Source organism: Hyaena hyaena, unplaced genomic scaffold (assembly GCF_003009895.1).
Source record: "Hyaena hyaena isolate Hyena2069 unplaced genomic scaffold, ASM300989v1 scaffold_414, whole genome shotgun sequence".
NCBI classification, from domain to species: Eukaryota; Metazoa; Chordata; class Mammalia; order Carnivora; family Hyaenidae; genus Hyaena; species Hyaena hyaena.
This window is the reverse complement of record NW_024081044.1, coordinates 596,314-614,409: the sequence shown is the minus strand read 5'-3', so window position 1 is coordinate 614,409 and position 18,096 is coordinate 596,314. Positions and strand designations below refer to the sequence as shown.

At 58.5% G+C, this 18,096-nt stretch overlaps 2 protein-coding genes across 3 annotated transcripts; one reads left to right on the top strand and one right to left on the bottom strand.

Annotated features, from left to right (window-relative positions):
* Positions 1–6: 6 nt before the first annotated feature.
* On the bottom strand, positions 7–4,875 carry PALM3 (paralemmin 3). Its single transcript, XM_039252313.1, has 6 exons — positions 4,795–4,875; positions 4,075–4,217; positions 3,845–3,929; positions 2,140–2,185; positions 909–2,036; positions 7–632 (listed from the first exon to the last, which is right to left on the bottom strand). The coding sequence occupies exons 2-6, from the start codon at positions 4,188–4,190 to the stop codon at positions 190–192; spliced, it is 1,818 nt and encodes a 605-aa protein (XP_039108244.1). The 5' UTR covers positions 4,191–4,217; positions 4,795–4,875; the 3' UTR covers positions 7–189.
* A 9,407-nt stretch (positions 4,876–14,282) lies between these two features.
* On the top strand, positions 14,283–17,990 carry MISP3 (MISP family member 3). Of its 2 annotated transcripts, none has more exons than XR_005531744.1 (4): positions 14,283–14,365; positions 14,797–16,746; positions 17,122–17,342; positions 17,610–17,635. XR_005531744.1 is itself a non-coding variant. In XM_039252239.1 (4 exons), the coding sequence occupies exons 2-4, from the start codon at positions 16,179–16,181 to the stop codon at positions 17,625–17,627; spliced, it is 660 nt and encodes a 219-aa protein (XP_039108170.1). In that variant the 5' UTR covers positions 14,290–14,365; positions 14,797–16,178; the 3' UTR covers positions 17,628–17,990. The 2 variants fall into 2 exon arrangements, 1 of the variants encoding a protein (XP_039108170.1); XM_039252239.1 differs by having other exon boundaries at positions 14,290–14,365; positions 17,269–17,342; positions 17,610–17,990.
* Positions 17,991–18,096: the final 106 nt, after the last annotated feature.

The window sequence follows — 18,096 nt, the reverse complement described above, 5'->3', positions numbered from 1 at the left end:
GGGAGCCAGGGTCACAGGCAGTGGGCGAGGGGTCCGGAAGCCCGGGTGGAGGTGGGCGTGCGGGCCAGCTGGCTCCCGGGTGCCACAGTCAGTTCCGTGGTGCCCTGTCTGTGCCCGGGACCCGCTACTGGATGCCAAGAGGCCGAGGTAGCTGTGAGAGGAGCTGGGCGCCGGGTGGAGGGTGTGGGCTCACATGACCACACAACACTGGCACGTCTTTTGCTTGGGGCCACTTGCCTCTCCCCCCTCGGGAGGGGCGGGTGGCTCGGGCTGCCGGGCAGGTGCGTAGGTGGGCACGGGGCGGGCACTGGGGTTGGCCCCGGGCCCTTCCACGGCAAGCAGTGGCTGGCACTCGGCGGGCTGCTCTGGAGCTGGGGTCTCCGCCAGCAGGGGGGTGGCGTCCCCAGAGGGGCCCTGGCCCTCAGCAGGCGTTTGGGGCCTTACAGATTCTTCCTCCAGGGAGCCTTCCTGCTTCTCCTGGGGCTGTGGTCCTTCCTCTTCTGGCCTTGACTCTGCCTCACTCCCTTCCTTTGCCTGACATTCCTGTCCTCTCCCCGACTCTCTCTGCTCCCCTGGACTGAGCTCTTCCTCAACCACTTCGGTCTTCTCCGCCTCCAGGGGCCCCTCCCCTCCTGTTCCCTCCTCCTCCAGGGGCCCCTCCCCTCCTGGTCCCTTCTCCTCCAGTGGCCCCTCCCCTCCTGGTCCCTCCGCCTCCAATGGCCCCTCCCCTCCTGGTCCCTCCGCCTCCAATGGCCCCTCCCCTCCTGGTCCCTCCGCCTCCGATGGCCCCTCCCCTCCTGGTCTCTCCGCCTCCAATGGCCCCTCCCCTCCTGGTCCCTCCCCTTCTGTTCTCTCCGCCTCCGGTGACGCCTCACCTCCTCCTTTCTCTGCCTCCAGTGGCGCCTCACCTGCTCGCTCTGCCTCCAGGGACTCTTCGCCTCCTTTTCTCTCTGTCACCAATGGTTCTTCAGCTGCCTCTGGTTCTTCTTCATCTCCTTTCTGCTCTACTTGCAATGGCTCCTCACCTCCTTCCCTCTCTGCCCTCAGAGGTCCCTCAACTGCCTTTCCTGTGGCTGGCGCTGCTTCCTCAACTGCTTTCCTCTCTGTCCTCAGCCTTCCCTCCCCTCCTCTCCTCTCTGGCTCCAAAGAGTCTTCGCTTCTCCCCCTCTCCCGCACCGGAGACATGTCTGCCCCTGTCTCTTCCTCTGGCCCTTTCTTCCCTGCGCCCAGTAATTCCCCTGCTTCCTCTGCTAGGCTCCCCCCCGCCCCCCAGGCTTCCTCTCCTGACCCCCTCTCCCCCCACAGCGGACTCCCAGGCCCTCCCCCCCTTCCCCATGCCCTGGGCCCTTCCAGCCCCTCCACGACCAGCTCCTCCCACTCCTCGCTGAGGGTCACCCTCTCCACCCAAATGAAGGACCCTTCGTCTCCTCCAGAGCCCCCTGGCCCGTCACCATCAGGGCTGCCCCTGGGGACACCTCCTTCTCCAGGAGCTGCTCCCTCTGGCCTCACCTGGGGCCTCGGGGAGCTGGCCTGTGCGGCCTCCTGGCCCCCGCCCCCCTCCCCTGTGGCCTCTGCTTCGCTGCTCCCCGGCCCGCCCACCCCCTCCCAGACCACTTCCACGACGCCCCTGTCCTCCTTCACCCAGGACGGGAGCTCTGCGCAGGAGGCTTCCTGCCTGTCCCCAATGGCCTCCAGCACCATCTCCTCCACCTTGGCCTCCAGCTCTGGGCCCGTGGCCTCCGTGGCATAGTCCTCTGTGGCCCTCAGCCCCTCCCATACCACCTTCACCACACTCCCTCCTTTGGCCTCACCCACGCCCCCCTCCGATGCTGTGGGCCCCTGACTGGGTCCCTGTTCTGGAGGGGGGCTGGGACCGGGGCAGGGGCCATTGGCTTCTGAGGGGGTCCCTGCTGCCCCAGGGAACAGCCTCAGGGCGGGGGGAACTCTGACAGCCTCTCTGGGCTCAGAGGGACACTCGGGGGATGTGTCCACGAGCCCAGCAGGTAGGGAGGCTCTCTTGTTCAGATCAGCATGGCCTTGGGGAGGAAGGGGAGGAAACGGGGCAACAGAGTGAGATCGTGGCCCCACAGATTCAGGCCCCTCTCCTCCGGCCCCCAGACCTGGGGCCCAAACACCCACCTGTGGGACCTGGCTCCAGGGGAGGCTGGGAGAGAGGTCGCGGGCCCTGCAGGGGTGGCAGAGACAAGGTCAGGCCGGCCTGCCTCTCCCCCTCCAACCTACCTGCATGCCGTACCCTCCCCTACCCAAACACTCTCAATGGCTCCCCCACCAAGTTCAGGACCAAATCCCCCGGTGCCTTCCTCACTTGTCTTAGCACGCTCTGCTCAAGTGCCTCACACACAGTAGGTGCTTAATCAATACTGCGTTTGTGGGCCGACGGCTCTGTATTAGGAACCTACTCTGTCAGCTACTGAGGCTGCTGTGGACAAGGGACACTTAAGCCTTTTGCTATTTGGAACTTGCATTCCGGGGGGGTGGGGTATAAACGTAAACGCAAATAAATATGTAGCGCCAGCGAGTGAGAAAGACTATGGCCAGAAAAAAAAAAAAAAAGCAGGATGAGAGGCTATAGAGAAAGCTGGGAGGTGGTGGGGTGCCTCCTTTATGTATAAGATGCAGGAGGGCCTCTAGGAGGAAGTGACATTGAGCAGAGACCTGAAGGGTGAGAAGAGCTGGCCTTGAGTCAAGAGGCAGCTACAGCCATTCCAGGCAGAGGGGAGAGCAAATGCAAAAGCCCTGAGGCTGCAGTGAGCTAGCACGTTCAAGGACCAGAAAAGAGGCTCAGTGTTGCTGTAGCAGAGTAAGGGAAAGGGCAAGAGTATGAAAATGGGCTCAGAGAAGGGTGGGGGGCAGCCTGCTCGTCCAAGCCCCGGGGATCCTCTCCTCACAGCTCCCTGGAAGATCAGAATCTTCTTTCCAGCCTCCAGGCTTTTGGGTGGACTGTTTCCTCTGCCTGGAATTCCCTTTCTCCTCTTGCCTGGTTCCCACGCAGATTCAGTACATATGTCACTGCCTCTGGGAAGCCTTCCTGGGTCACCCAGGTGATTCCTCCATGCTCCTCCCATGCCCAGTGCTCCCCCATCACTGACTCTTAGATGGTGGCTCCTCTGGGCCAGGAATCATGCCTGGCTCTGCTCTAGCAAGGAACTTCTGGCCTATACTGAGAACCCAACAACCTCTTCCCACATCCATTAAGAGGTCTCTTTGCCCTCTCGCCTGCCAGAGGCATGTGGGAGCCAAGGTAAGCTATCAGGGAAGGCGGGAGACCGTGGAATGAGGGCTCCTTGCTGTGGCCAGATCTTTGGAGTTCAAGGACAGCCCGGAGCCAGAGCATAATGGAAAGCTGCCCTGGTTTTCAAAAGCATGTGTCTTGCAGAACATGTAGACTGTATCTTAATAAAGGTGCTACCAAAACTGAAACCCATGTGGAGGCGTCAGATCACAAGAGCATCTCTTGGTGACCCATTCCTCCCTATGAAATGGCCAAATTCCATGAGCAACCCCCCCCCCCGCATCTCCCCACCACGTTCCTCGTTCTGGCCATGTTAGCAATCCTACCTCAAAACTCCCCCACGCCTGTTCCTAGGATCTTGTTGACCCACACCTGCTCCTCTCCCACGCGTGTACTGTCGCTACTCTCATTTTAGACACGGGGAAACTGAGGCTTGAACAAGGAAAGCGACTTGCCCAAAACCACAGAGCAAAGAAACAGCAGAGGACTCAGCGGCTGCACTGCATTTGGAGAAGTCACTTGGAGAAGTCCCGCTTCTGTCCCTGATGGCCGCGCCCCACCGCCTCCCATTTGCTCCCCAGGGCTGCTCACCTGTCTGCGCCAGGTGGGCCTGCCCGCTGACTTGTGCTGGGCACCTGTGGACGCACTTTGCAACAGCTGCAGCTGGGACTGGAGTCTGAGGAAGAGAGGAGGCTGCTGGGAGCGGGGGGGCCCCCAGGCTCACCGCCAACGCCCCCTCAACAGGCCACCTCCCTGGCGCGGACCTGGGGACCTGGTCTAGCCAAGCCTGCCAAAGCCAGCAGGCGGGGGCCCGAACTCACGTGAACAAACTGTCTTCCAAGTTCCGGATTCGGGCCTGAGCCTGGACCTCGGGTGACTCGGGGTCCTTAGAGGTGGAGTCCTCCTGCTGCTGCCGCTCATCGGCTGCCCCGTCCATTAGCCAACGCTCCCGGAGAGACTTCCTCTGGGCACGGGGAAGGTAGCTGTGGCTGTGCATGCTGGCTACACCCCACCCCATGGAGGGCTCCCTCCTAATCCCTGGGCTGGGAAGGTTGCTTATTGTCCAAAACCACCCGATCGGCACAGACATCTCTCCTTCAGGTGGGGATACGACACATGCCCTCGTTGTCATCCCCCTCTACACTGCCAGGTGGGACAGACACCCCATTAGCAGCCTAGAGCTCTCCCAGGCTGGAAGGAAACACCCATCTTCTCCCCACCCCTTCCAGAATGGGACAGGCGCTCCCAGAGGTGAAATCAACGTCTCTATGGGCCCCTCCCTACCCAAAGCCGGGCAAACACCTTCACTGTCTCCATACTCTTCCCAGAGGTGGTACAAATGTCCCCATCATCATCACCACCACCACCCACCCCCGCCCACTCTCCCAAGCAGAGGAAAAACGGCCCTCTAAGCTGGAATCAATACCCCCAGCTGCCCCCCCCCCAAATCGGACAGAGCCTCCCACGATCCCCCAACCCGACTCTCGTAGATACCCCCACTTCCCTGCCCGGGCTTGACAGGCGCCCCGCCCGCCCCCAACCTTGAGCCGCTCCACGCGGAGTTTCTCCTCTTCCAGCTCCCGGCGCGCGGCGCGGATCTCCTCCTGCAGCCGCCGCTTCTCCTGCGCACAGAAGACCGGGAGCTGCCCACGGGCCGGGCGGGGCCGCCACCTCCCCTTCCGCCTTCCCTCCTCCTCGGGGCTCGCGGGGGCTCCCGGGGCTCCCGGGACTCCCGGGGCTGCGAACGGGGCGTGGCTGCGGAGCGCACGTCGGGGGCCCCGGCGGGGAGGGGGCTGCGGAGGCGCTGACTCAGCAGCGGGTGGGGGCGGGGCGCGGGGGCGGGGCCGGCCGCGCCGGGGATGCTGCGGAGGCCTTGCCCGCGCGGAACCGGGGGTCTGTGGAAGGGGGTGGGGCCTTGGAATGCAGATCTCAAAGGGAGACAGAGCTGTGGGGGGTCCGAGATACGGGGCCACGAGAGCTATGGGGGTCTAGATGTCAGAGGAAGGGGTAATGAGATGGGGGGTGCGAAGAGACTGGGGCGTAGAGATGAAGGTGCAGAAGTCGAGGGCAGACGGGACTTAGTGAGATGGGGGTTCAGAGGGATGCGGTACAGATATGAGGGTCAGGAGGATGGGCGTTCAGATAGACCAGGGTGTAGAGATGGGGTCCAGAAAGACGGGGGTGCAGAAGTGGGGGAGCAGAGAGATAAGGGTTAGTGAAATGGGGCTTCACACAAATGGAATCTAGAGAGATGACGATCCAGAGTCGGGGATCAGAGAGATGGGGTTCAGACACGGGGTTTTGGGAGACAGGGGTTCAAGAATGGATCATTGGATGAGGATTCTGGGGGTGTGGGGTGCACAGCCTCACCGTTCTGGGGAGGTGGTGACCAGATAGAGGAACTGGGGAACAGAGGGGCCTGAGGATTCAAGTGGGGCGCGCCAGGCAGGGCTGGAGCTGAGGGTGCTGCCCACCCCCCTCCCCACTTCACAGGGTTAGGCTTGCTTCCCTGGATGAGAGAGAGGCGAGGAAGAGACCTGGGGCAAGGCTAGGAGTGCCCAGGATGCGGGGGTGGGGGGAAGGGCGTGGAGGGGTACTGGGGGGGGTAGCCCGCTAGGAGGGCTCCACTTACAGAAATGACCTCTAGCCGCTGCCGGTAGAGGGAGCTCTCGGCCATGGGCCTGTGGGAAGAGAGCAGAGACTAGGGAGGGGGTCTTCCCAGGTCTCCACCCTTCAGCAGGCAAACCTCCTGAATGCCCCTTTCTGAGCCAAGATTTCTGAGCTGCTAGGAAACCAACCAAAGCTCACCATTTTCCTCTATTTCCCCTTTGCAACTGAAAGGAGTTGGGGTAGAGGGCGGGGGTCCTGTGCGGAGGAGGGAGCAGAGACGCTGACAAGCTGAGCTACAGCCCTTCCTAGGCTTGACATCACCTCTCTGAGCCTCAGTTTCCTCATCTGTAAAATGGGTCAGGATAGCTTGATCCTCACCCTGTAGAGAGGTGCCCTTGCAAGGAAGTCTCCATGCAGGAAAAAAATTGGACATGGCGTTCCAAAACCAGTAACATCATTTATTATCACTCATAACTTTAACAATTGCCATGATTAATCATGCTTTATGGTTATTTATAAGGACCATTCCCAGGCTGTCCATCAGACACTCTCAAATCCTCCCAGGCCCCTATCATGCTGTGTGTCTCTTTCCGATTCTATACCCTCTCTGGACCTCAGCTCCTACCCAGGATACCTTAAGCATTAGGGAATGAGGGAGTCTGGGGACAGAAGCATCCATCCCACCATGGATGCCATCGCCATGGGAACTCTGGAGCAACCTGCCACATCTCCTACCTGGGGGCAAATGTTACCAGCTCACGCAGCCTAGTGCTGGACTCTGAGCTGAGATGAGGTGGAGGGGTCTGGCTGTTTAAGGCTTAACCTGAGATTCCCCCATTGTTGATTTCCTCGCAGCACCCCAGGATCCCCGATTTCCAGCTCCAGAGCTGCCCCTTCTGTGCCTCCCCCTGGAATCGAGAGGCTGACTGTGGCCATGCCGGACACTTAGGGGACAGGTGTTGTTACGTGAACGTGAACTTATCATCACAGATGTGCGTTGACCCTGGCAGGTTGTTTCATAAGCCAGTATCTAGATAGAAAGAATGTATCTATTTGTCTGTTGTCCCTGATGCTTAGTCCAGGGAAGGCACAGGGCAATCCCTCACACATTTATTAATTTGATCACTGACCCTATTGGATGACCGTTAGCCTCATTGCCCAAACTCTGCTGGGGCCTCCCAGATCTTTCCCCACCGCACCGTAAAGGCATAATAGTGCAGATACTTAGCGCTTACTATCTATAGGGCTTTAAGTGCTCGGCAGGGCTTCCGCTAGACTCTCACAGCCACCTCCGCCTCTCCCTCCCTGCCCAGATCTTGGGACACCGTAGTCCACGGTTTCCTGAGTTGATATTCTGAGAATAAAATCAGCCAGCCATTGGCCAGCGCGTACCATGTTCCAGGCGCTGTTAAATGCCTTGCCTATAGGAATTCATTTAATCCTCCCAAAGATCCGACTGCTGCCCCTATTTTATGGATGGGGAGACTGAGGCTCCAAGAGGTGGTGAAAAGACTTGTCTAAGGTCACTGAGTCGGGATCAGAACCCGGGGCTCTCAGGCCCAAAGTACTGGGAGCACTATGGGGAAGAGGTGGAGTCCAGACATCCTTGTCTTGGCAGCCAGGAGGCCAGAGATCAGCCTGGGAGGGGGCTGAAGTCGCTCTTTGCAAGGTATCCCAAAGGGAGCCCAGACCCCCCACTAATAGGTTTCCCCTTGGGGAAGGGCCGACATGCTCCCTCTGCTGTCCCATCCCCAAGATGTAATCTCCTTGCCTCTTCCTTGCTGGGGGGGGGGGGGGGCAAGATCAGGTTCCCGTTGCTAGGCAACCAGGTTTGTAGTTGGTGAATAATGCATCAGGGGACCCAAAAGAGTGAGGAACCAAATTGGGGTCCCTGGGGGGAAACCCTTTTCCATAACTCTTTACAAACCTCTAGAGCCCCTCCACCCTCTTACTTTAAAAGGCCCTCAAACCTTGAATATTAAAACCCTGTGCACGCCCCATTTGATATTGTTTATGTCCAACTCTATAAGAACAGCATTTGTGACTGTGGCCTCTTGTCACCAGGAGCGGCCGGTGGCCATTTCGTTAAGCTGGTGATGGTTCTAATTTTGCCGTCACCTTCCCTAGTTTGGCAACTTTTTCTGTCGTATCTCAAGCATTTCTTCCCACCCTGGACACTGAGGGGTGTTTCGAGAAGCAAAGCATGGGAGTGAGGGTCCCTGGTGTTTCCTCGTCCCCCAGTCACAGCCGCCCCCCCAGCCCCCCAGCCTGGACTTTGAGCTTGAAGACTGCCAGTGGAAAATCCCAGAAAAAAGGAAGTGGAGGTTCCCAGCTCCCACCCGACTCTGGGGAGACACGGAGAGCCTATGGGGTTGCCCGCTGACCTCTCTCTGCTCCCCCTGGTTCCCTTAGGAGAGGCCAGCTGGGGCTCTCACCCCCGTGGCAAGGCCAGCGACCCGCCGAGCCCCTCCCAGGCCCTGTGCACCAGCCCCCCTGACCCGGGACACTTACATGGGTGTGGCCGGAGACCACATCTGGCTCTGCAGAGCCATCTCTGCCCAGAAGCCCACCTTCGTTCGGGTCTCCAAGATCAGGACCCACCGCCCGTTTGCTTGAAGGTGCCCTGGAGGCTGTGACTCCAGCTGGTGGGAAGGGGGGGGCTGCAGGCGGGCACCGGGAGAGCTGGTCCAGCTGGTTTGGGTCAGGAGGCAGGAGGCAAACGGGGCGAGGGGGGCGGGGGGCTGGCGGGCACTTCTGGGGAGGCACTATCAGCTGTCCTGATAAATTATTTACCAGCCACTGGCCTCCTTGCCGCACTTGGCTGACTTGCAGCAAACACACTCTCACACGCGCGGTGCAGCGTGTGGGTGAGAGCGGGGAGCTGCTGACCCCCTCAGAAAATGGCATCTGCGCTTGGCCCCCCAGATGCCTCAAGTCCAGTTGCCCCCCAAGGGTCACCGGCACGTGGGCATCATGGCAAACCACCGTGTGGGATATTCTTATATACTCCTTCCCCGCCCTTCCTGGACCCTGGTGGGGGTGGGGAGAGGGACTGATTCAGCTAAGGAATTCTGGAGACCAGAGGCTGAGCACCATGGGAGCCAGGAGGTCTGGGCCCCTGGGAACTCTGGACAACTTGCCCCGGGGCTTCTGGGCCTCAGTTTGCCCTTTTGTGAAATTAGATCAAGTGGCCTCCCCAGGATCCTGACGCTCTTTAGATTCTATAATGATTAGGGGTGGGGCGGTAGTGAGCAAGGTCCAGAGGCCTTCCTTCCCAAATCTTGAGAATCTTGAGGCTCCCTGTTCTACCCCCCCCATGCTGTTCTTTTCTTTTTTATAAGTTTTTTTTTTTTTTGAGAGAGATAGAGACAGCATGAGCAGGGGAGAGGCAGAGTGAGGGGGAGAGAGAGAATCCCAAGCAGGTCCAAGCAGGCTCTGCACCATCAATGCAGAGCCCGATGTGGGGCTCGAGCTCATCAAACAGTGAGATCGTGCCCTAAGCTGAACCCCAGACGCTGTTAATTGCAGCGTGCATGCTGTGCAATTTGACATAAGCCTCAGTGAGAAGGGTCCTTGCCATCAGCCCCCTGCTCTAGAGGGCACGTTCCAGCCAGGGCCCTCCCCAAGTGGCAAAGGTCCCGTACCTGCCTAACTCCTCCCTCCCTCTTGCAGAGTCTGCTCAGGGTACTCGGGACCCCAGAATTCCCTATCCAAATTGTCCTTGGCTCACCCAAGGCCTATGTGCCTCCCAAATGCAGACCACAGAGCCAGGGTGTGCCTCACCCCACTGCCTCTAGCCTGAGAAGTGATCAAGGGCATCTGTGTGCAGAGGGGTAGGGATAAAGCTTGGATGTGTGATCTGGGCACAAGGCTCCTTGCTGTGCAGGAGAGAGTTGAAAGGGAGAAGTATAGCAGGCCAGACTGGGAGCTGGGGTTTCCCTGTGCCCCACATTCTAGTACAAAACTCCCAGGGATCCAAAACATTTTCGTTTGAACTTGGCTTTCTAAGTCTTTCTGAAAATACATTTGCTATGATAGGAGAAGGGAACATATTTAAGAAAAAAATTTTAATGTCTCTTTATTCTTGATAGAACACAAAGTGGGGAGGAGCAGAGAGAGAGGGCGACACAGAATCTGAAGCAGGCTCCAGGCTCCGAGCTGTCAGCACAGAGCCCGACGCGGGGCTTGAACCCACAGACCAGGAGATCATGACCTAAGTAGAAGTCGGTCACCCAATGGACTGAGCCACCCAGGCACCCTGAAGAGAACATATTTTTAAAAAACTTTTTAAATTTTATTTATTTATTTTGAGGGAGAGAGAGAGAGAGAGTACACATGGCATAGGGACAGAGAGAGAGGGAGAGAGACTTCCAAGCAGGCTTTCATTGCACTGACACAGTGCAGATCCCAACCTGGGGCTCGAACTCATGAATCGTGAGATCAAGACCTGAGTGGAAATCAAAAGTTGGATGCTCAACCTACTGAGCCACCCAGGCGCCCCAGAGAGAACATAGTTTTTAAATTACTATCTATTTAAAAAAATGTTTTAAAATGTTTATTTATTTTTGAAAGGGAGAGAGAGACAGAGTGTAAGCAGGGGAGGGACAGAGAGAGAGAGAGAGAGAGGGAGACACAGAATCCAAAGCAGGCTCCAGACTCCGAGCTGTCAGCACAGAGCGTGACGCAGGGCTCGAACTCACAAACCACGAGACCATGACCTGAGCCGAAGTCAGACACCTACGTGACTGAGCCACCCAGGTGCCCCTTTAAATTAGTTTTTAATTGTGGTAAAACACACATACAGTTTACCATTCGGGTAATTAGTACAATCACCTCTATCTGGGGCCACAACATTTCCATCACCCCAAAAGGAGACCCTGTGCCCATTTGCTTTCACTTCTTATTTGCCCTTCCCCCAGGCCCTGGCAACCACCAGTCTGTCCATTTCGTATAAATGGGATCGTACACTATGTGGCCTTTTGTATGTCCGACTTCCACACAGTGTAATGTTTTTAAGACTCATCCACAGCGCACTGGGTGTTGGGGCTTAGTTCCTTTTTACGGCTGAATAATATTCCATTGTATAGATCTACCACCACATTTCATTTCTCTATTCATGTGTTGATGGACGTTCTGGGTTGTCTCTACCTTTTGGAGGACAGAATCTATTTTATTTAATTGTTTGTAGTTTGATTTTATAACTGTCAAATATTTAGATGTACGGTATGTGGGCTTCCTTTTGTATTCTTCTCCTGTGTTCCGCATTGAGGCAAGATTGTTCTATGTATTTCTTTATTCAGAGTTTATTTATTTATTTTGAGAGGAAGAGACAGGGGGGGAGGGGCAGAGAGAGGGAGAGAGAATCCCAAGGAAGCTCAACGCTGCCAGCACGGAGCCCGACTCGAGGCTCGAACCCACACACCATGAGCTCATGACCTGAGCTGGAAATGCTTAAAGAATGCTTAAGCAACCGTTATGTACCAGTTACTGTTCTAGGCATGAGGTAGTTGAGTCTAGAGGTGAGCAAATGCTGTAATCGGCTCACTTTTGGTGGTGACGAGGAGAGAGAGATAATATACAGCTAAAGGCAATTGATGATAAGTGCCATATAGGGTGAGTTACAGAAAATAGCAGGGTTAGGGTCCTGGGGAAGGGCTGTGTGTGATGTAGGCTGGGTGATCAGGGACGTTTTGGCTAAAGAAGTGATATTTGAGTGGAGACCTGCAGAGCCGAAGCCAGCCAGGCGATGAGTCCTTCCAAGCCGAGAAAGGCAAGTCAGTGCAAAGGCCCTGAGGTAGGAGTGCAGTTGGAGGGTTTGAGGGAAGCACAAAGAAAGACTGGAATGGAGGAGTGAGGGAGAGTGTCAGAAGATGAGATCTGAGAAGTGGGCAGGGCCTTCTGGGTCAGAGTAGAGAAGTGAGATTCTTCTGATTGGTAGGTGGGGGGCCACCACTCAGTGCAGAGGACAGTGCAGTGGCTGGGAACAAGGGCGGAGGGAAATGGATGAATTCAGAATATGTTTTGGAGGCAGAGTCAACAGATTCAATAGCAATCTAGCATAGGGATGGGTTGGAACAGGGCTGAGAGGGAGAAGTTGAGGCATATTCCTAGGTTTGGGGCCTGAAAAACAGAAAGGATTAGGGCTGCCACACAGTGAGGGGTAGAGCTGGCTGGGGGGGACCGAGAGCCCAGTTTTGAAAGTGTTCAGTTTGAGGGGCACCTGGGTGGCTCGGTCGGTTGACTAGTTGTCCAACTATTGATTTCAGTTTGGGTCATGATCCCAGGGTCAGGGGATCAAGCCCCCCATGAGGCTCTGCACTGAGTGTGGAGTTTGCTTAAGATTCTCCCTCTCTCTCTCTCTTCCCCTCTGCCCCTCTCTCTGGCTATGCTTGTTTGCTTGAGCTCTCTCTAAAGTTAAAAAGAGGGGCACCTGGGTGGCTTAGTCGGTTAAGCGTCCGACTTTTGCTTGGGTCATGATCTCGCGGTTCGTGGGTTCGAGCCCCGCGTCAGGTTCTGTGCTGACTGCCAGCTCAGAGCCTGGAGCCTGGTTCAGAGTCTGTGACTCCCTCTCTCTCTCTGACCCTCCTCTGTTCACTCTGTCTCTCTCTCCCCTAGAAATAAAACATTAAAAAANTTGCTTGAGCTCTCTCTAAAGTTAAAAAGAGGGGCACCTGGGTGGCTTAGTCGGTTAAGCGTCCGACTTTCGCTTAGGTCATGATCTCACGGTTCGTGGGTTCGAGCCCAGCGTCGGGCTCTGTGCTGACTGCCAGCTCAGAGCCTGGAGCCTGTTTCAGTCTGTGACTCCCTCTCTCTCTGACCCTCCCCTGCTCATGCTGTCTCTCTCTCTCTGTCTCCTAGAAATAAATAAAACATTTAAAAGAAAAATATTTTTAAAAAAAGTTAAAAAGAGGAGGAGAAGGAGAAGAAGACCATGACCACGACCACGATGGAGGCAGAGGAGGAGGTGGCAGCGACGGCAATGAAGAAGAAAGTGTTCAGTTTGACATATCTATTAGACTAAAGAGTGTTGGAGATGAGTCTAAAATCCAGAGGAGGGGCGCCTGGGTCGCTCAGTCAGTTGAGCATCTAGTGTCAGCTCAGGTCATGCTCTCATGGTCCGTGAGTTCAAGCCCCGTGTCGGGCTCTGTGCTGACAGCTCAGAGCCTGAAGCCTGCTTTGGGTTCTGTGTCTTCCTCTCTCTCTGCCCCTCCCCTACTCATGCTCTGTCTCTCAAAAACAAATAAACGTTGAAAAACAAATTTTTAAACCCAAAGGAGAAGTCAGACGTAGAGATTTGAGAGACAAATCTCAAATTTGAGAGACACCAGCACAGAGATGGCATTTAAAGTATGTGGTTGTGGGGGCGCTTGGGTGGCTCAGTTGGTTAAGCCTGGGACTCTCGATTTCAGCTCAGGTTATGATCTCACCGTCCATGAGTTCAAGCCTGCGTTGGGCTCCTTGTTTAAAGTGCAGAGACTGCTTAGTATTCTCTCTCTCCCTCTCTCAAAATAAATAAATACACTTAAAAAAAATAAAGCATGAGGTTGGAATTGGTCAGGGGCTGAGTGCTGGCAGGAAAGAGATTGCATACTCATCAGAGCTTAGTGAAGAGTTAGGTTTTTTAAAAAATGTTTATTTGAGACACCTGGGTGGCTCAGTCGGTTGAGCATTCAACTTCAGCTCAGGTCACCATCTCATGTCTTGTGGGTTTGAGTCCTGCGTCAGGCTCTGTGCTGAAAACTCAGAGCCTGGAGCCTGCTTCGGATTCTGTGTCCCTCTCTCTCTCTGTCCCTCCCCCACTAGCACTTTCTCTCTCTCTCTCAAAAATAAACATTAAAAATTTTAAAAAATATATTTATTTTTGAGAGAGAGAAAGAGAGGGGAGAGCAAACAGGGGAGGGGCCGAGAGAGGCAGACAGGAAATGAAGCCTGCTCCCTGCTGACAGCAGAGAGCCTGTTGCAGGGCTCGAACTCATGCACCGCAAGATCATGACCTGAGCCGAAGTCGGAGGCTTAATCGACTGAGCCACCCAGGTGCTCCAGTAAAGAGTTGGTTTATAAAGATTTCGGGAAACGATCTGGGTTAGCAACAGCCAGGGGCTGTTTCCGTGCGTTGGCCTTGAGAGAGCTGCGTGGAGCAGCCACCGGCAGCGAAGGGACACAAACAGTGTGGCTCAGACGCAGGGGCGTGGAGTAGAGGTGCTGACCTCCCTCCCCATCAGCCAACCCCGGCGGAAGCCAGAGGGAAAGGAAGCCTGTGGATGCAGGTGAACCAGATGTCGGAGAGGGAAACCAGGAGATGGCGCTGTCCTCGGAGACCCCGCAGCTAATGGAAGAGGAAGTCAGACCAGGAACCAGGGTGTGGTTCATCAGCAGGTCCATCAGTGTCCATGGGTGGGAAAGGCTCAGTGGGATGGTACGACCCAGAGCCTTGTCAGTGCTGTCAAAGAGGAAGAGGAGGCGATGAAGAGGAGAGAACGCTGTCGACAGCTCTTTCCCGAAGTAAAGCTTTAATCTTTCTTGCCTCCCAAGCAAGTCGGCACTGCCTTCCCCATTTTACAGACGAGGGAACTGAGCCTTGGAGAAGGCTGGTACCTTGCCCAGGTTTTGCCTGGGATGGATCCCGGCTGGGCCCAATTCCAATTAGGCCAAAGGGCTCAGAGGGAGGAGCCTGAGACTAGGATCCAGGAAAGGGTGGGAAGGAGGGGAGTCAGGAGGGTAGGCAGACAGCTGGGGGGAAAGAGTGATCAGATAGTTGGATTATTGGAGGTTCCTAGGGGGTTCGGCACCGTTCTCTACGAAACTATCTTTCTTCCTGGTTTCCCTACAACGGTAGAGCAGGGTCAGAGGACAGATCTGGGGAGAGCCTGGGGGGAAGAGAGTGGAAAATGTCTTCGGGGGTGGGTCAACGCGCGGGGGCGTCGGTCCTGTAGGGTCTGAACGCCCAGATCTGGCGCCAGCTTCGGGGAGCCGCTCCACACCGCAAGCCTGGATACCTCCCCGGGCCCTCCCCGCCGTCCGGGCCCAAGGTGACCGCCTTTCAACCGCAGCTGCTCCGCTAAGCCACCGGGAGCGCTGTGCGCGTCCCTCCCTCTTCCCTCAATCTGGAAGTGCACTTGGCCGCGGACGCCGCGAGGACTTTTCCAGGAGGGGTGAGGGGAAGCAGCCTCGGGCTTGATGGGAGCGGCGGCACACTTCTTGGAAGCAGCCTCGTTGAGCCCAGGCACTGGCGGGGGAAGCTTGCGATGCGCCACGAGAGGGCTCCTGGCGCCCCCTTCAGTCTGAGCTGTGCGCTGCAGGGGTGGAACGTGGCTGGACAGCCCCGAGGCCAGGGGCGCTGCCGCCCGCTGGCCTGGGCGGGGCTAGCAAGGCTCCGGAAAGATGGCTGGGAGCACACCAGGACCTGAAGGCCGGCGCTTCCAACACCCAGCCCAGGGCCCCGATGGGGGTCAAGCCTCCTGGGAGTGCCGGGGACGTGCGGGCGAAAAAGGTGCCAGGGTGGCGCCCCGTTAGTGGAACGGCACCCAGACTTGTCCCCCAGCTGGCGGGCCACGCCTAGGGAAGCCCTCCTGCGAAAAGTCTGGTGCCCTGAGCTGACCCGAGGCGCGTCCGTGAACCAAATGCAGTGCCCTGCCCGGAGGGCGGGGCCGGGGCGGGGCCCAAGTCATTGCTGCAGGTGCAGGGGGCGGTGCCCGGCCCTGTCCCCGGGGGCCGTTCTTGGAGGCCAGGGGCGGGTCAGAGAAGCGGCTGAGGTAGGCGACGCCTTAGAACCCGCGGGCGGTGACTGTGCCACAGGTGCTGCGCAGGGCACCGTGTCCCGGCTCTGGGCATCAAAACTCCGGCGCTGGAAACTAAGGCTTCCGAGCTGCTCTCAACCCCGGACGCCGAGGCCCCCGGGCCGGAGAGCGGAGCCCTGGGGTCGTCCGAAGGTCGGGGCCCCGAGCCCCCCGGGTCAGACATCGAAGTCCCGGGACCTGGCGCAGAGCAGGACGCCGAGGTACCCAGGCCAAGACGCCAGGTCTCCGTGCTCTCCGCAGAGCAGGGCGCGGAGACCCCTGAGCGAGAGAGCGAAGTCCTTGGGCCGTCTGCGCGGCTGGACACAGAACGCCCCGGGCCATCCGCAGCTGGGGGGGTTGAGAGCCTTGAGCCAGGCAGAGACAGCCCCGAGCCGTCCGAAGCGCGAAGCGCGGGGGCCCCGAAGCACCGTCCTCTTCAGTGTCCCGACACCTCCTCCTCGGGGTCAGACTCGGCAGCCCCCCTGCTGCATTTTCCACCGCGCCCCGAGACCCCCCCGCGGGCCCCCGAGGAGCCGCTCATGGAGACGCCCATCGAGCGAGAGATCCGCCGCAGCTGCGAACGCGAGGAGAGCCTGCGCCGGAGCCGGGGCCTGAGCCCAGGCCGCGCAGGCCGGGAACTCGTAGAGCTGCGCGTGCGGCCGGTGCTCAGCCTGCCGGGCCCGGGCCCCGCGCTCCCGCGCGCCTTGGAGCGCGCTCGGGCGGGCGCGCAAATGCAGCGAGACATCGAGCGGGAGGCCCACCGTCAGGCGGCGCTGGCGCGCCCCGCGGCCCCGGAGCCGAGCGCCCGGCCGCCGCCGCAGCCGCTGGGCGAGCTCAAGCGATTCTTTGAGAGCGCCGCGGGACGCGGCACCTCGCCGGCGGAGGAAGGCGGCGCGGGCCCGCAGGGGCTGCCCGATCCCGGAGGCCGGCCGCGCCTGGCCGCGCAGGGCCGGTGCCCGGTGCTGGCCCGCGCCCCGCCGCGGGTCGCGCCGTCGCTGCTGGAGCAGGAGGTGCGCGAGGTGCACGAGCGCGAGCGGGAGCTGCAGCGCCAGCGGCTCTGCGTCTACGGCACCGCCGAGTTCAAGGAGCCCGCGCCGAGCCTCACGGGTAAGCCACGCGCGTCCCCACTCTAGGGACCCTCCGGGCTCCGGCCGTCCTCATCGACTGCCCAACTCCAGTGGCCTCTTCCCTGGCAGTTGGGGTACCTCCTTGGGGCTCCCAGACTCCTGCCCCCCCGCCCCTCAACTCTCCGTTCCCTACCCACCCCTTCAGGGCTGCCCACGCTCTGCTCCACCCCCTACTCGGAATGGTCGACTCCTGGATACATCTCACCTAGGCTCCTGGTGGGGGGAAGGGAGGGGGATTTTAGATGTCTTTATCGGATTCCAGGGAACCTGCCTGGGTTCTGACACTCCCGGATGCTCCCTGAGAATTCACGGGTTTCCACCTCCCCACTCTGGGATCGCCTCCCTCCTCCTTCAGGTTGCTCCCTCCTCCAGAATGGAGGCCTCCATGGGAAGGAGGGTAAACGCCTGTGTGTTTAAGGGGCGCGGCCGGTCTCCTTGGTCCTGGCCGCCTCCAGCTGGTGACAGGAGGGGCAACCCCGGCTGAGTGCCCCTTCCCCCGCAGCGAGCAGGGGCGACGGAAAGCTGGCGGTGATCTGGCCTCCCCGCAGGAAGGCATCGGAGAACGGCTTGGAGCAGGTGGGAGCCCCCTTTGCCTCTTGCCTCAAGCGCAAGTCGCTCTTCCCTCCCCTCTCCTCCCTCGCCAGGATGCTGGGCCACGGGAAGTGCCCCCCCGCGCCCCCTGGGCAGTTACTCTGGGCTAGGACACAAAGTTCTGGGCAAGGCCCGGGGGTGACAAGGATGCGGTAGTCCCGGGGCCCAAACCGCCCCACCCTGTGTATGAGTGTCACTCCCACGGTGCCCGGGTCTCTGAGGTCGACCCTCCGTCTGGCCTCCTCTCCCCAGGAGGAACGGAAGCCTTGAGGTTTCAGCAGGCTGGGACACCCCGCCAGAGGTAACACGCACATCAGAGGAAAGCGGTCGGGGCGCCAAGGAGTGCCCTCCCAATCCGGGGAAGGCCTGGAGAGGGCCAGCAGTCCGCTCCGGGGAAGATGAAATCGACCAGCCCCCTCCTTGAACCTGACTTTGTGAAATTGACCAGTCTCTTCTATAAAACTATTAGCCCAACGCTGGGAAACACCACCACTCTCAGCCCTGCCGGTGAGACTCTCCAGCCCTTCTCCGCCTAACCGCAAACCGAACTGGCCTCTGCCTCTGGCCTTTACCGTTCGAGTAAACTGCCTCGGCTCCCCTCACTCCCCAATAAAGCCCCTTCTTTCTGGGCAATCTCAGGCTGTTTTCCTCTGGGTCCTCTTCGTTTGGGCGGGGGCGGGAGCGGGAGCTCGTTTGGCGGAGGAAGGCCTGAGAAAACCACAGGAGGTGCCGGCCAGAA

Excerpts from the sequence above, each read along its gene's own strand:
- PALM3 (XM_039252313.1), bottom strand. The coding sequence starts at position 4,190 with ATGGACGGGGCAGCCGATGAGCGGCAGCAGCAGGAGGACTCCACCTCT. Across the intron at positions 3,930-4,074 it reads TTGGAAGACAGTTTGTTCAC|ACTCCAGTCCCAGCTGCAGC; the intron begins GTGAGTTCGGGC and ends TCTCTTCCTCAG. Across the intron at positions 2,186-3,844 it reads GGCCCACCTGGCGCAGACAG|GGCCCGCGACCTCTCTCCCA; the intron begins GTGAGCAGCCCT and ends CCACCCCTGCAG.
- MISP3 (XM_039252239.1), top strand. The coding sequence starts at position 16,179 with ATGGAGACGCCCATCGAGCGAGAGATCCGCCGCAGCTGCGAACGCGAG. Across the intron at positions 16,747-17,268 it reads GCCCGCGCCGAGCCTCACGG|CGAGCAGGGGCGACGGAAAG; the intron begins GTAAGCCACGCG and ends CTTCCCCCGCAG.